Here is a 15,292-nt window from a genome sequence, read left to right as displayed (position 1 = left end):
TTAAACCACTGGAACTAAGAATATTGAGAAATTGTCAAAATAGATGAATTAGTGATTGTCTAATTTATTGATGACAGCATGAGAAAAGGAGCACAGAGCCACACATGGTAAAATGCAGGAGACTTTTTAGAAGTTCTTTAAGATGCTTAGTTAAAGTGCAAAGTGGTCTAACATTTTCACACGAGTGCCTATTGTTTCTATCTCACTGATTACTGACCGAATATTATTAAGACTTATTATTTACAGCTGTTGCTCAACCCCTACATTTGGAAGCAAGTGCAGAGGCAAAGGCAAAGGGAACATTTCACAGATTAATTTTTTTAATTTTTTTTATCAAAAATGAAAACAAAGAATAACCTGGGGCATAACAAGTGGAATCGCTGATCAAATGGTTTCTAATCATGAAGTACAATAGATATGTGACATAGGATACAGCTCCGTCATCTCAAAGCATGCTGGCAACGGTTTCTTTCATATTCCACAGGTTTGCTACTCACTTGTGGAGTGCAGCACAGCGACTGGAGGTCCCTCTGCAGTTTGCAGCTGTGCATACACACTGACCCGATACATCATTGCAGACTGCAGCTCCGTGAAGCAATGACTATTAGAGCCTGCATCCAGGACCTGCTCCACCGGCTTCCTGTCTGAATCACAGGCAAGTCAGCACAGGGTTAGAGGCACAGGTCCCATAATATTTCTCAGCTTGAGTCATCGGAGGAGATTCTAGTAAATAACAGTAAAACTACACTACACGAACAGTGTGGGGAGCTAGAAAGAGGATATCTCTTATTCAGCGTGGCTGCGTGAATATCTTTCTTTACAGGATCTCATTTTGGAATGTTGCTTTCATTTAAATCCTAAAAAAATCTGGCAGATTTCCAATTACTGCAAAGCAGAGTTTGATCTAAGGACAGTATTTCTCCTTAGAGAATCCATGTTCTAAATTTGAGTTTGAAGATCTAGCATGAAGTTTAGATTCCCATTTTGTGCAGTGCACTTTTTATAAAGATTATATAAAAGTATTGTGGAAAAAAATCAATTTCAATTTTCGCATAGTGATGGCTCTGCATGGTGTTGGTTTCCAGGTGTCTCCCACAACAGACGCTACCTTTCAGAGACTCCAACACAATCCTGTAGCTGGTGGCATCTGGGCTCAGTTTCCATGCAGCACACAGACTGGAGTGATCAGACTTGTAGACATTCAGACTGGACACTCGCAGCTTCACTGCAAAACAAGCACTCTTATCTTGTGTGTATGGAGAAAAAAATACTCCTCACAGGACTGATTATATATAAAAGCTGCATATCCCTGTTCCTAGTTTGAGCATTTTCCTTAACAAATGAGGCAAAACCAAGCAAAAGCTGCCACCGAATGAAGATTGGAATAAAAACCCACAAACATTTTTCCAGAAGCAAATTTGTTCCTGCAGACACAGATGTGCAAGGCAATTAAACGGATGAACACATAGCAGATTTCTGTATAAAGACACATCCAGTGCATCACTTTAGCTGCTCACTGTATATTTAACACTGTGCCATTCACCCCAGGTACAGCATGATCTGAACTGGACACCCCAAGCTAGTATAAATCCTTTCATGACTGGCTTCACAGACTCACAATAGCACTAATCTTGGATTGCCTCGTACTGCCTTATCTAAGGTAGTCCAGGATTAGTTTGAATCAGGGTCTGTGAAACCAGACTGAAGTGTTTGAAATATATTATTATGCAATTAGTACTCACATGTTTTTCCTTGTGCAGATTCGCTGTCCCCATCTCTTGTGCCATAGACTGCTGTTACTAGGACACTGTATTGAGTGTCTGGGACCAAGGACTTCAGTAGAACACTGCTGTCTCTAGCTGGAACTGTTATCTAGATCAGAGAGCACAGTCCAACTGTCCTTAAAGCACACTCTCTGTTTATATTACCATATTGAAATGGCCCTCATTGAGTGAATCCCATTATCTCAATTCTTATTATCCAGTATCTGTTCACTAGATGGCGCTGGCTGACTATGCAAGTTTAAACACACACACACACACACACACACACACACACACACACACACACACACACACACACACACAATATTTGAGTAACCACAATAAGAACAGAATGTTTGAAAACCTCATAGAAAAGGAGCAGCCGACTCTGTATTAAGTTGTTGCTATGTTTTCTCCACGTGTAAAAAGGCTAACTTTATTCTTCTGACCGTCATCTCAAAGCTGCTTTTCTGCTATACTTACAACATGCTCCCTTGGCTCCCCTCTCAAAGCTGTGTAGGTGACCCTGTACTGTTGCACATGGGCATTGGGGTGCTGCCATCTCACCACAAGGCTTGCTGCTGTCTCACTGTCTATCACCACACTGACTGGGGCAGTTCTTGAAACTGAGAAAGAGGGAGGGAGAAATGCAGTGTTAGAATTGCTCTTACTTGACATACTTACGGTTGGAAACTCTTCTTGTACCTTTGATGTATTCATATTTATGTATATTCTTGTTACTGCCATACTGTAGCTGCATAGGCATCTCTCTGTTCCGTCTTCAATGATACTTAGTGAAGTCTAAAAGACCACAATGGATCCATGGGCAGTTTCATTTGGATTGAAGGTTTGAGTGAAACTAGCTGAAGCTCACAACTGCCATATATTGCTGTTAATTATTTTTACAAAAAGTATGTTTCAAGCGAAATCATACGGTCACACAGGTGGCAAATATAACAGTCTTACCTCAAACGTCACATTGCATCTAGTGCAGTGGCACGGACATAGGTTCTTATCTTAAACACTGCCTTCTCCAGACATACACAGAGTGTGTGTGTGTAATTATATATCTTAATAGTTTTAGCGGGAGTTATTCTTGACTCACTCTGATAAAGTCTCAGGCAGTAATTGTGCGTGCTGCGCTTATTCTTTAAATAATTAACATAAAATACGCAATGCAAATATTTTTTAAATAGCATGTTTACACAGATAACCGTGAATAAACTAAAATAAAAGAGGATAGATAGCGTCTCGTCAACACTACTGTTTTAAAGATCGATCATCTCCAGTACAATTATTCAGAGAAAGTGAATATACTACGGTGTTTCCCTTCTCTGGTGAAATAAAAAACAGACATTGAAAATTAAATTCTACATACTGAAATGTATTTTTTTTCTTAATAACAGTCAGCGAAATTCAGCGCTTACTCGACATATTAACATCCACCTCTGCTCATGAATGATTGGACAACTGTCAGATATTTCTCTTTCCCATTGACTACTGACTCGCCTTCAATTTTCTTGCAGAATACCGTGATCTGCCTCTGCTTGCTTATGATTGGTCAGCTGCGTAAAACTTGACAGATATTTTACTCTCCTATTAGTTAAACTTACTGTCAGTACCTATAACTGAAACAGACACAGATTATGTCCCACCCAGCTAATTTATGTTTGGGCTACCGCAGAGACAATGCAAATATTCAATTGGTTGATCGTAACGCAGAAGCCCTTTGGGAAAAAGAAAAAAAAAAATGTTGCGTATGTACAAGCACAGCATAAGCGAGCAGCAGTGTCAGTCTGAATGCCGTGGCGCTTTTTTGAACGTGTTTAAAGCTTTCTTTATTTTCCCACGCTACGATCCGCCAGAAATGTGTTCACACCCTTAATTTAAAAGCAGCTGCCGCGGTCACGATGGCCTGGCTTCTTGGGAACGAATTTGGCCGGAGCACAACTTTGAGGACCACTGAGTGTAAGCTCAGTAATTGTTTATAACTGTTGTTGGTTAAATACTGCCCACTAGCGGGTTTTGTGAGTAATTATTGTTGGGTATGTCCTTCCTGAGTTTGAGTAAAAGTAGATAGTAATGTTCTAAAACATTGAGATTATAATTGTGCCCTTGACCGAATAAACCGCCTCCGAGTCTTATCTACTTACAAGGGGAGATGTAAAGAAAGCAGACTAACAGCAGATATGGGAGAGAGAGAGAGAGAGAGTTAGAGTTTTGGTTTTTTGGGTTTCTTTTACCTTTATAGGAACCCAATGAGCTCCCCCTCCTCGCTTACATCACACACCCAATCTCCAATACACCAACGCTCTTTAAAACTGTTTCTAAAAAGTTCTGCGCCATTTGATAATAATGAAAATCAATCTTAATCCTAGAGACCATCAAGATTCTAAAAACGCTTACAGCATTACTAAAACCAGTGGCTAAAATCTTGCTATTTTGGGATTTTAAAATGGCCAATTTCGCTTGACCCAGTACAAAGTTGACCAGTGAGCATTTGTTTCTTTGTTTAAAACTATATTTAATGTTAAAAACAAAGAGCTGTTTAGTAAAAACAACTCTCAAGGAAGCCAGCAGGTTTTCTAAAAAACTAAAAAAAAAAGGCTGCAGCCGGGGGCAGTCTGAAAACAACTGATCCCTGACCCCCGGCTCCCCACGGCTCAACACTGATCACTGACCCCCGGCTCCACACGGCTCAAGTACCAGTTTGTGGCTATAATTCCATGCAGCACTCTCCACTGCAGGTCTCCAGAGTGCTTGGGCAGGGGTAGTTTTTATAAAACTCTCCAGACAGGGGATTCATAGTCAGGAACACTTGGTGAGCTCTCCACTTAGTGTCCCCCAGGTCCTTCAGCTGATTACAATAACGTTTAATACACATTTCATACGGCTGCTTTTTCTCTGCTGTATGGAAAACCACCTCTGCCACTTTCTTCAACAGCAGTATTTTGCCAGATGATTCCTCCTCCTCTGGCACTGAGGGGGAGAGTAGCACTGTGGGGAACAGGGGCTCCTGCTCTGGAACCAAGCGCTCTGATAGAAGACTAGTCAACAATTGGGACATAGCTGCAATAAGAGAGGCCTGTAAATCACTCAGGATCTTTTCTACAAACCGCACTGATTTGATCTGTAGTGGTATAGCTAACTCCCTACTGGCTTTCTATTTAAACAGACTAAAATCAATCAGCTGGCCAAGAGAGAGAGAGAGGGAGGGAGAGCGAGAGAGGAAGAGAGAGAGCGAGAGAGAGAGAGAGAGAGAGAGAGAGAGAGGGAGAGAGAGAGAGAGAGAGAGGGAGAGAGAGAGAGAGAGGGAGAGTGTGAGAGAGAGAGGGATGGAGGATGAGCAAGAGTGAGAGAGAGCGAGAGAGAGAGAGAGAGATGGAGAGCAAGAGAGAGGGAGAGCAAGAGAGAGGGAGAGAGAGAGCGAGAGAGAGCGAGAGAGAGAGAGAGCGAGGACACCCACATAAGCAGCATGTAAATAAGAACTATTATACTAGCTCAGGCCATGGGATTGTAAGACTGGCCTTATTGACATGAATACTTGTATACTATAAATCAGAGTGACATTACTTCCCAGACAATCTCACCGCTCTGAAGATGGCTAATATAATAACAGTTTCTAGAGGGGCAGCATTTTAAAGCGGGTGTTTTATAATAAGAATGTACAAATATGACTTAGTAGTATTGTAGTTATTGATGCCATTTTTTACCCCTTCAATATTAATGTTGTGGGGGGAGGGAAGAAAACCCTGTGCTAAACTCGTTAACACTGTTAAAGTGCAAATGTAACAGTACAAAGGCTGGGTGCGAATGATGACCCCGCACACCGCAAGCGAGCGTTCTAACCACTATGCAAAAGAGTTTGTCTGCATTTGTGGTTTTAGAGCTTTTAACTTCATCTTATCTCACCAACTGGGGACAGAATCCATAGAGGCAGTGCAGCACACTGCACTGCCCCATACACAACCAGAGGGAAAGCAGAGCCCTGCTCTTACGCACAGGTGCTGTAACGAGCTGCCACAGCCTCGCTTTGAGCTCCATCACTGTAGAGTGCAGACAGGGAGATCTGGTACTCAGCATTGTCGTCCACTGCTTCCAGCACTGCTGACTCCGCATCTCCACTCACTGTCAGCTGAAATCAGGAACACACTGCCCTTAACAATGTAAGGGGGTGAAAAAAAGACTCCCTTGCATAGCAATCTGATCAATTTCTGGTTTTATAAGACACACCCGGGCTTATTACCTATACACTGTGGCTAATCAAGCTTGTATTAAAACCTGGAATGGGTGAAAACTGCTATGCAATGGGAGACTTATTTCCATCCCTGCAGATTAAGAAATCTCAACTATAATGTGTTCAAGTAGCAGGCAATTTACCACAATTCAATTGTCATATAAATTTCATTCATAATGACACAGCATTTCAAAGGTAGAACATTTAGTAATATTAAATGAAACAAAAATCTTTAACAAACATTTTGATGCGATTCAAGTCTTAACAAAGACCCGTACGTGGTCTGCATTAAAAGACGGCTTTCTTGGGTCCTCTGATGGGCTCACCTCATTCGGCTTGCCTCCGCTGAGAGAGATCCACTTGATCTGATAGGAGAGGACGTCTTCAGCTGCTCTCTTCCACTGCAGCACAAGCACCTTGCCAGAGAAGTTGGTCACTTTGAAATCGGACGGGGAAGGGACCTTCACTGAAACGAAAGATAAACAGCAATCATTAAATCAGCATCATCAAACAGCATGTCAGGTTTCACTGAGGATTGCCCATATTGAAAGCAAGCCTTGACTGGCAGTGTTTCTTACAGGTGGTGATGTTGCCTTCTGTTGGCGCGGAGAGCCCCTCGTCGTACATGGAGTGGACAGTCACAGTGTAGCTGGACAGCGATGAGAGGTTCCGAAGAAGCACGGATGATGTGCCAACAACTTCTACCTTCAGAGAGAAACAAAGAGGAGCCAAAGCCTTGTAACACAGTCCCTGTCTCGGTAAAGCACCTTAGGTGTTCTAATACAGTTACGCACTGCTCTATATATAAATAAATAGGCCTCAAGGTGAGTGTGGCAGGTTGGCGAGTGGAAAGAGGCCCAGAGACAGACTGCAGTTCAAAAAAATAACTATTTTATTATAAATAAACACAAAAATGAAAGGGCACAAGGGCCAAAACAAAGCAATTTAAACACAAAGAAAGACAAAAAGCAAAACTTACAAAAATAACAATTTCCAGGCTGGGCAATGCCTTCACTGGATTCAAACTTTCCAAACAACCAAAAAAAAAACACAACCTGCTTCCTCAGCTCCCTCTCCCCAAATGAGAAGCGTTGGCTGGGCGCTGGTGGCTGGGCGCTGATTGATCGTTAATCAACCTAATCAACTAATCAACCCCAGCCACCTGAACATAATAAATCCAGGCAGGTAGGGGAAGTTAACCCCATCCCTGCCAATTTAAAGGGCAGAGCTTTGCTCTGCCACAGTGAGACTTAAATAAGAGTCTGAAATCCTTACTGGACTAGTGGCTCTGTCAGTAGAGCCTGATTTGAGGACAGTGGACAGGGACAGGACAGGTAAGGAGTTCAAAGATCTGCAATGTAGAGAGGGGCATGGCCTCTCATAGCTTTGCAGATGTAGAGAAGGGCGTGGTCCCTCATAGCTTTCGAGATGTAGAGAGGGGTGTGGCCCCTCATAGCTTTCGAGATGTAGAGCGGGGTGTGGCCTCTCATAGCTTTGGAGATATTGAGAGGGGGGTGGCCTCTCATAGCTTTGGAAGGTAGGAGCAGAATCTTAAAACAGATCCTTTGGTGAACTGGTACCAAACAAAGAGATGACAAAGCTGGCATGACACGCTGATGCATAGCAAACCAAGGGGATCCCTAGTGCTGTACAATGTTCTGTGAGATTAACCACGAACACCTTGTTTCCAAGCACCACTCAACCCGGCTGAAAACACTGCGGCCCCTCATTCTGCGTTTCCATGTTAACTGAGCCGACCCACATTGGCTACCAATCCAAGCTGCCCCAAAGCAGGATAGACGGAAGTACGTCACACAACACTGACCAATCACATGACGAGTGGATTTAATCCGCATCCGAGGTGACCACCTGCTTTCTCTGAGCTTTAATATTTTTGTGTCTTTGTCGGAAGTAAAGCAATCCTTTTGATTTTGTAAACAAATTAATGTGACTTTAGCTGCTAGGCTTTCTGGAAAAGAACAGTCAACATCCATCTTTTCATTGAACTCTGGTAGACTATCAATGCAGGTCAAAGTCAAATAGACATTTGGGCTAGTGCTTTAATCAGAGTAACATTGATGAGCCTGCTCCATGTCTGGTGGTACAACAGGTATGGAAATAAGACTCCTATTGCAAAGCAGTCTCACCCATTCCAACTTTTAATACAAGCTTAATTAGCCCCAGTGCACAGGTCTTATTAAACATAGTAAAAGCAGGACTGGATCAAACTGCAATGGGAGTCTTGTTTCCATCGTTGGTGTAAGAAGGGTCTGCACTGTTCAGTGTTGGAATGGCACCTGTTTGACATCACTGCCCCGGTTTGTGATGTAGGTGATGCGGTGTCGGCTCACTCTCTCTGAAGCTGGGACCCAGCTGACTCGGACACTGCTGTGGCTCACCTCTGGGAAATACAGGCTTTTGGGAGGATTCAGAGGCACTTCAACAGAACCAGAGGAGAAAAACAGGCATTAAAACAGGACCTGAGAAAACTACTCCAGTACCTCGTCTTACCTCATACACATATTACCAGTGCTCTTTACTATATGAGAGATTCACACAATATGGCATGTATCTCATTATTTAATGGCATTTTGGGACAAATAAATAAAGCTCCTGTATATGGGTAGTGCCATCACAATTAAAATGCAGTTTGCTTAACTTAATAAAAGCTTATTTACTTTAGCTTTGCTGTTACATGGTGTCAGGTTTCTCGTTAAATCAAACCTAGTTTGGGTTACAGTCTCAAATTGCATTGAAGTTGTGTTTGTGGCTTTTCTTTCATGAAGACGCTGCTTTCTTTAGAAAGCCCTGTAATCCTCTCCAAGCTCACATGTGGTCCCTGTTGCAGTGACAGGATCACTGGGTTCCTCCCCATACAGGGCGTACACAGTTACAGAATACTCAGTCGAGGGCTGCAAGCCTTCAATCTCAATGTCTGTCTGCTCCGGCTCAAACTTCACCTGCCAGAGACAGAATTACTAGCGTCATTATCAAGTAAAGAAAAGGTTTTATTCAGCAGCTTCTACGACCAATAGGACCCGGTGGGTGTTATAAAAACATGAACCTATCACACATTGTGGTGTGCACATGGATTAGAACACCCCACTGCTTCTGTATTTTGGATTTGTTTTGCAGATTAAATCAAACCACTCACTGGAACTGAAAACTGTCAAAATAGGCAAATTAGTGATTGTCTAATTTAATTGACTTTAATAGGCCACACATGCAATTAATTAAAAATGGTAAGAGAAAAGGAACTCATCGCCACAAACGGTAAAATGTATGAGATTTTTAAGAAGTTCTTTAAGATGCCTAATTAAAGCACAAGGTGGGCTAACATTTTCACACGAGTGCCTATTGTTTCTGTATCACTAATTATTGACTGAAAATTGAAATTCTCACACATTGAAGTTTTCATGCAGGTAGACATATAAAATATGATTTCATTGCTAAACAGCCTCTGCCTGCCCACCCACAGAAAATATTGTGAACTAACATTCCAGTTGATGAGATGTGGACCTGTGTCGTTCCAGCCCTACCTCTCTGCCATCATCTGGTTCTCCCTCTGACAGCAGGGAATACAGTACCAGGTACTGCGTGGCTCCCCCTGCTGGCTTCCAGCGGACCCGCAGGCTGTTGTGAGTTGAGGAGTATATATGGAGAGACTGTGGGGGCGTCAGTGGCACTGCAATTCACACAGCAGTGTTAATGTTACACAGCAAAGGAATACAGAACACCATGCTTTTCATCACTCTTGTTGCTGTCAAGCTTATTATCACCACACTGAAATGTTCTGGAGAGAATACACTGGGAGTCAATGGGGATAAGCTACAGGATGATCCCAGGACTTAATGACACGAGCTAGGAGTTAAAAGAATTACATCTCTTCAGCCGAGAAAAAAGAAGGGCAAGTGGGAGCTTCATTGAAGTCTTTAAAATCATAAATGGTAGAGATAAAGTTAACCCAAGACATGACTTCAAATTTATCAGAGGGAAGAGCAAGAGGGCATAAGTGGAAGCTGAGTTAAAGTATGTTTAGAACAGAAGGTAGGAAGCACTTTTTTCACAGAGAGTTATAAATGCATGGAATAGCCGAGCAGGTGAAGTAGTGAGATCTAAAACAAACAAAAAAACAAAACAGCAAAAAAATGCTTTTAAATTAGTTCCCCCCCGGTAGGGGTGAGTCTTGATGGGCCGAATACCCTTTCAAATTCCCAAACATTCTTAGGCTCTTCTTATGTACCATCCCAAGCAGCTCAATAACATTCACATGCATCACTTTTATAACTGATTTCCACCCCATGTATTATTACCTAAATAAAAGCATACAATTGGAAGCTTTACATGTACTGTATGTTCATCACAACACAGCAAATAAAACACTGTGCAGCTTTCTAATGATTTTAATGAATGTGCTGTGCATTACAGTAGACAGCATCTGCAATCAGCGCTGTACAAGCTGAAACACTGGAGACTGAAGAAACAAAGATACAGGGCATCCTTCACAGCAAAAAGGACTGTTGCAAGATGGTTACGTAACACAAAGGTGTTCTAGAAAGAAAAATAACAATCTAGTCAAACTGTTCCTGTTCTATTTGTGCTTCTAATAGCAGGGATGGAAATAAGACTCCTGCTGCGTAGCAGTTTCACCCTTTCCAGGTTTTAATACAAGCTTGATTCGCTACAGTGTATTGGTAAAAAGCTCATGTGTGTCTTATTAAACTCATAGCAAAACCAGAAATGGATCAAACTGCTATGGGTGTCTTATTTCCACTCCTGGTCTATTGACAGTGTTACTGCAGGAGTATCTATCATTTTTGGTACAATACTTCCAAGACACCAGCGCATTAAAAGCAGCAGTATTGCAGGCTTATTTCCATCCCTGTAACACTGTTATTCTGTAAATTCACCTACATGTAGTCTGTGATCCTCGCAGTCCACTCCCAACGCTCTTTTCATAAACAGGGAACACTGAGACTTGGTACTCTGTGAGGGAGGACAGCCCCTGCAGGACAGTGCTGGAGACTTGCCCGTTCAACACCACCTGGAGGACAAGAGTCACATCATGAAATAGAAGAGCATGCTGGAGACCAGCCCATTCAACCACCTGGAGAAGAATCACACCATAAAATGGAGGAGAGTGCTGGAGACCAGCCCATTCAACCACCTGGAGAAGAATCACACCACGAAATAGAGGAGAGTGCTAGAGACCAGCCCATTCAACCACCTGGAGAAGAATCACACCATGAAATAGAGGAGAGTGCTGGAGACCAACCCATTCAACCACCTGGAGAAGAATCACACCACGAAATAGAGGAGAGTGCTGGAGACCAGCCCATTCAACCACCTGGAGAAGAATCACACCACGAAATAGAGGAGAGTGCTGGAGACCAACCCATTCAACCACCTGGAGAAGAATCACACCACGAAATAGAGGAGAGTGCTGGAGACCAGTCCATTCAACCACCTGGAGAAGAATCACACCACGAAATAGAGGAGAGTGCTGGAGACCAACCCATTCAACCACCTGGAGAAAAATCACACCATGAAATAGAGGAGAGTGCTGGAGACCAGCCCATTCAACCACCTGGAGAAGAATCACACCATGAAATAGAGGAGAGTGCTAGAGACCAGCCCATTCAACCACCTGGAGAAGAATCACACCATGAAATAGAGGAGAGTGCTGGAGACCAACCCATTCAACCACCTGGAGAAGAATCACACCACGAAATAGAGGAGAGTGCTGGAGACCAGCCCATTCAACCACCTGGAGAAGAATCACACCACGAAATAGAGGAGAGTGCTGGAGACCAACCCATTCAACCACCTGGAGAAGAATCACACCACGAAATAGAGGAGAGTGCTGGAGACCAGTCCATTCAACCACCTGGAGAAGAATCACACCACGAAATAGAGGAGAGTGCTGGAGACCAACCCATTCAACCACCTGGAGAAAAATCACACCACGAAATAGAGGAGAGTGCTGGAGACCAGCCCATTCAACCACCTGGAGAAGAATCACACCATGAAATAGAGGAGAGTGCTAGAGACCAGCCCATTCAACCACCTGGAGAAGAATCACACCATGAAATAGAAAAGCATGCTGGAGACCAGCCCACTCAACCACCTGGAGAAGAATCACACCACGAAATAGAGGAGAGTGCTGGAGACCAACCCATTCAACCACCTGGAGAAAAATCACACCATGAAATAGCAATGGAAGAGCCTGGAAAGAGCCTGACACACACTGGCATGAACACAAGTATTCTCATTGGATTGCAGACAAGCTTGAGCGGTAATACAGGTAAAACAGTTTGAATTGTATTTTTTTAGATGTCTTATAGACAGCAACAGCTTTTCCTGAGGGACTAAACGTCGGTTCTTTGATTCTCCTAGACATTTATGAATCGCGAAAGTTTAGGTTGAACAAATGAAAGTTATTGAGTTTTATGAATGAAGTTTCAGATTTAGTACTAAAGAAATGAAAATAAAATAAAAAGATGTAATCAGAATACACCTAATAACTACAGATAGGTAGTTGACACAATCCTGGGTGATTCCACATTGCTATAAAATGTTCTTTTAAAAAATCTAGCTGTGGCTTATCCTTATGGGTAGAGGCAGTCAAAATCTATGGGAAAATATGCAAAAAACTGCAAAAATTATGTAGATCTCTGTGGAGTGTTCTGCAAAGCATCTTGTGTGTTTAGTATTTGTATTAATAATGGTTTATAATGTAAATCCAGTAAACATAATCATATCTAACAAAGTCTGGGTTCAGTACTTCCAATCTAATATATCAAGCATATTGTCACTAAAATCTTTAGAAGCTCTCAAACAAAAACATCACATCACATGAGACTTCTTATCGGGCCACATTTTCAAAACCTTAACTCCAGTCTTTAATTAACTCTTAACATTTGAAGAATACAATGTGTGAATTTAACAAAACTAGAACCGAACAACCAAGCTGTATATTGACGGTCACTTTAGCGGTCTGTTTATGATAATTATGATGTGAAAGCTTTGAATTCCGTGATTCCGTTATCCAGAGATTTGGACTCTAGTGATGGGTTGAAGTTCCTGAATTAGAGCTTTGTGAATAGGGCCCATTGTATGTCAATACAGTACATTGGAAAACATGACGAGTTGTGCACAAGCTGCTGTTTGCTCCCCTACCTCCCTTGGGCTGCCTCCGCTGGCACTGTGATAGACCACCCTGTATTTGTGGACGGGCACGGGGGGAGCGGTCCAGCTCAGTCGGAAGCTCCTGGCTGTCAGCTCAGAGAAAAGCAGATTCGTTGGAGCAGGATAGAGCTGTGTGGGTCTGTTCACTGTGAAACACAGGAGCACACTTTGAGAAACTGTCCCCCAGGCTACAGGTGCAGCACATACACGTGTGCGAAGCTATCAATGAAAAACAAGAGCGACATCTCACTTCTGCACTATAGCATCTGCCGTGGCTTGTGAAAATCACGAGTCCATGTGAGATGACTTCAGACGGTGCGACATCAACTCATAGCAGTACTACAGTACATTAAACTGACTCTTATAAAAGTATAGCAAAATGTATTGAAGCACAGAGAAAGCATGGTAAAGGTAAGCAACGAAAACTATGATAAACTATGGTATAGCATAGTATAAGCTTAGCAAAGCCTGGGAAAACTGCTAAATTGCTTTTATATGGGGACTACCCCTTTTTGCACTTAAAATAATTCATTATTTGTATCACTGTATTTAACGAATTTAAAGGGTACACAAGGACCTTTTTATTTTATTGTGTTACATGTTCCCGTGTTGCTGCAACTGTTTACATAAGGTGTGTGTATTGTTTTAATCTTTTGCTTTTTTTACATTTTGACCACTTTTTTAAACTTTAAAATTGCATTACCTGCGTCAAGATGGCTTCCCATGTACCTGCATGGAGCTATTAGAACTACATTTCCCATCATCCTCCTGCTCACATATGTAACTGAGCTGGATTTACCAGTGAGGTATTTATGTACCTTTAAAGCCATGGATTTCTTAGGATAAATCAGTAGCTTTTTTCAGATGAAAATCTGTAAAAACTAAAAGACCTTATTCATAATATTTAACTGAAACATCCCTTATAAAAAGAAACTACAGGATTCTTGCAGTTTCCCCATGGTTTACTTTGCATTTACCATAGTTTATCCAGGTTATTAATATGCTTTACAACAGTAAACCTCGCAATTCTTTACAATGCTTCCCTATGCTTTCACTGTGGTTAATTACACTTTGCTTTGCTTTCACTGTGGAAAACCTGTATAAGGGATTCTGTACACAGACACATGTATAGTGCTCTGCCTGCGGAATATCTCAGGGTGCTTTGCAATATAAACTCTATAAACTAAAAAAATTTTAAAAGCCCATTGTCCAATCAATCTAGTTCAAGAATTAGACCACGCACACAATTCTGCTTTTTAATTTTGATTTAAAAGACTCAACTGTGACTCGGGAAGGAGATCCAAAGGCAGGGAGCACAACAACTAAAGCCCCCACTGGTATTAGACAACTTCTTGGAAGAACCAAAACATCAGACTTCAGTACATAACAGAAGTACTGCAGTCAAGTCTGTATTTCAAATAGCTTTGGGACGTAAAATGGTTCGTTTTTATTGGACGTTATTACAAAGGAATGTTTTTAAAATGACACCTGTAACTTTTACAGTACTGACTTCAACCTATAATCTAGCAGTAACACCGTATAGCACTTTAATTAGTCCCATGTGCAGAGTTAGTGTAGCTGTGTGCTGTATCAGAGACACTGGTACAGAACCCCCCCCCTCCCGCTCCTCTTACTCGCTCCCTTGCTCCTCTCTTCGATTCTTCCACAGAGGATCCTAGCGAGTCTGTCCACCAGCAGGCTCAAAAGTGGAAAGTCATGTACATTGTGCACGTTCACTTCAATGGGCTCAGAGGCAATCTGTCTCAGCTCAGCTTCATCCGCATTCTTCACGCCTGGGGAAACAAACACAAAGAACTAAACTACTGGCTTTCAATCAAATTTGTTAGATTGGTGATTTCAACTCCTCGTGTTCTGAAGTTCTCATGTTGTCTGCAGACAAAATGACCTCACAAAATCTAAAAAATATATTATAACAGTACTGGGATGAGTCACAAGGAATGGGTCACCTTTCTTTTAATTGGTCAAACAATTTTCTGGTAACATACAAATGGTTCTTAAGCTGAGAGAGACCTAGCTTGAGGCAACTTCTCTGTATCAAGCCCCAAGTTCCAAGCCACAGAGGGGTAGGTGTACTAAGACGGGC

The 15,292-nt window shown here is 42.2% G+C and overlaps 1 protein-coding gene across 1 annotated transcript in view; it reads right to left on the bottom strand.

Moving 5' to 3' along the window:
• Positions 1-15,292, bottom strand: part of LOC121319211 (collagen alpha-1(XIV) chain) — a 61,481-nt gene that overhangs the window by 25,901 nt on the left and 20,288 nt on the right. The window contains exons 10-22 of the mRNA XM_041256412.1: positions 14,823-14,981; positions 13,180-13,334; positions 10,915-11,044; positions 9,540-9,685; positions 8,831-8,960; positions 8,298-8,437; positions 6,579-6,705; positions 6,327-6,466; positions 5,766-5,898; positions 2,247-2,389; positions 1,743-1,872; positions 1,109-1,225; positions 498-644 (exon numbers count right to left, since the gene is read on the bottom strand). Coding sequence (XP_041112346.1) covers positions 498-644; positions 1,109-1,225; positions 1,743-1,872; positions 2,247-2,389; positions 5,766-5,898; positions 6,327-6,466; positions 6,579-6,705; positions 8,298-8,437; positions 8,831-8,960; positions 9,540-9,685; positions 10,915-11,044; positions 13,180-13,334; positions 14,823-14,981 — 1,797 coding nt within the window. The remainder of the gene's footprint in view (positions 1-497; positions 645-1,108; positions 1,226-1,742; positions 1,873-2,246; positions 2,390-5,765; positions 5,899-6,326; positions 6,467-6,578; positions 6,706-8,297; positions 8,438-8,830; positions 8,961-9,539; positions 9,686-10,914; positions 11,045-13,179; positions 13,335-14,822; positions 14,982-15,292) is intronic.

The sequence above is a fragment of the Polyodon spathula genome, chromosome 8, assembly GCF_017654505.1.
Source record: "Polyodon spathula isolate WHYD16114869_AA chromosome 8, ASM1765450v1, whole genome shotgun sequence".
Lineage (NCBI taxonomy): Eukaryota > Metazoa > Chordata > Actinopteri > Acipenseriformes > Polyodontidae > Polyodon > Polyodon spathula.
This window is presented reverse-complemented; position numbering and strand designations above follow the sequence as displayed.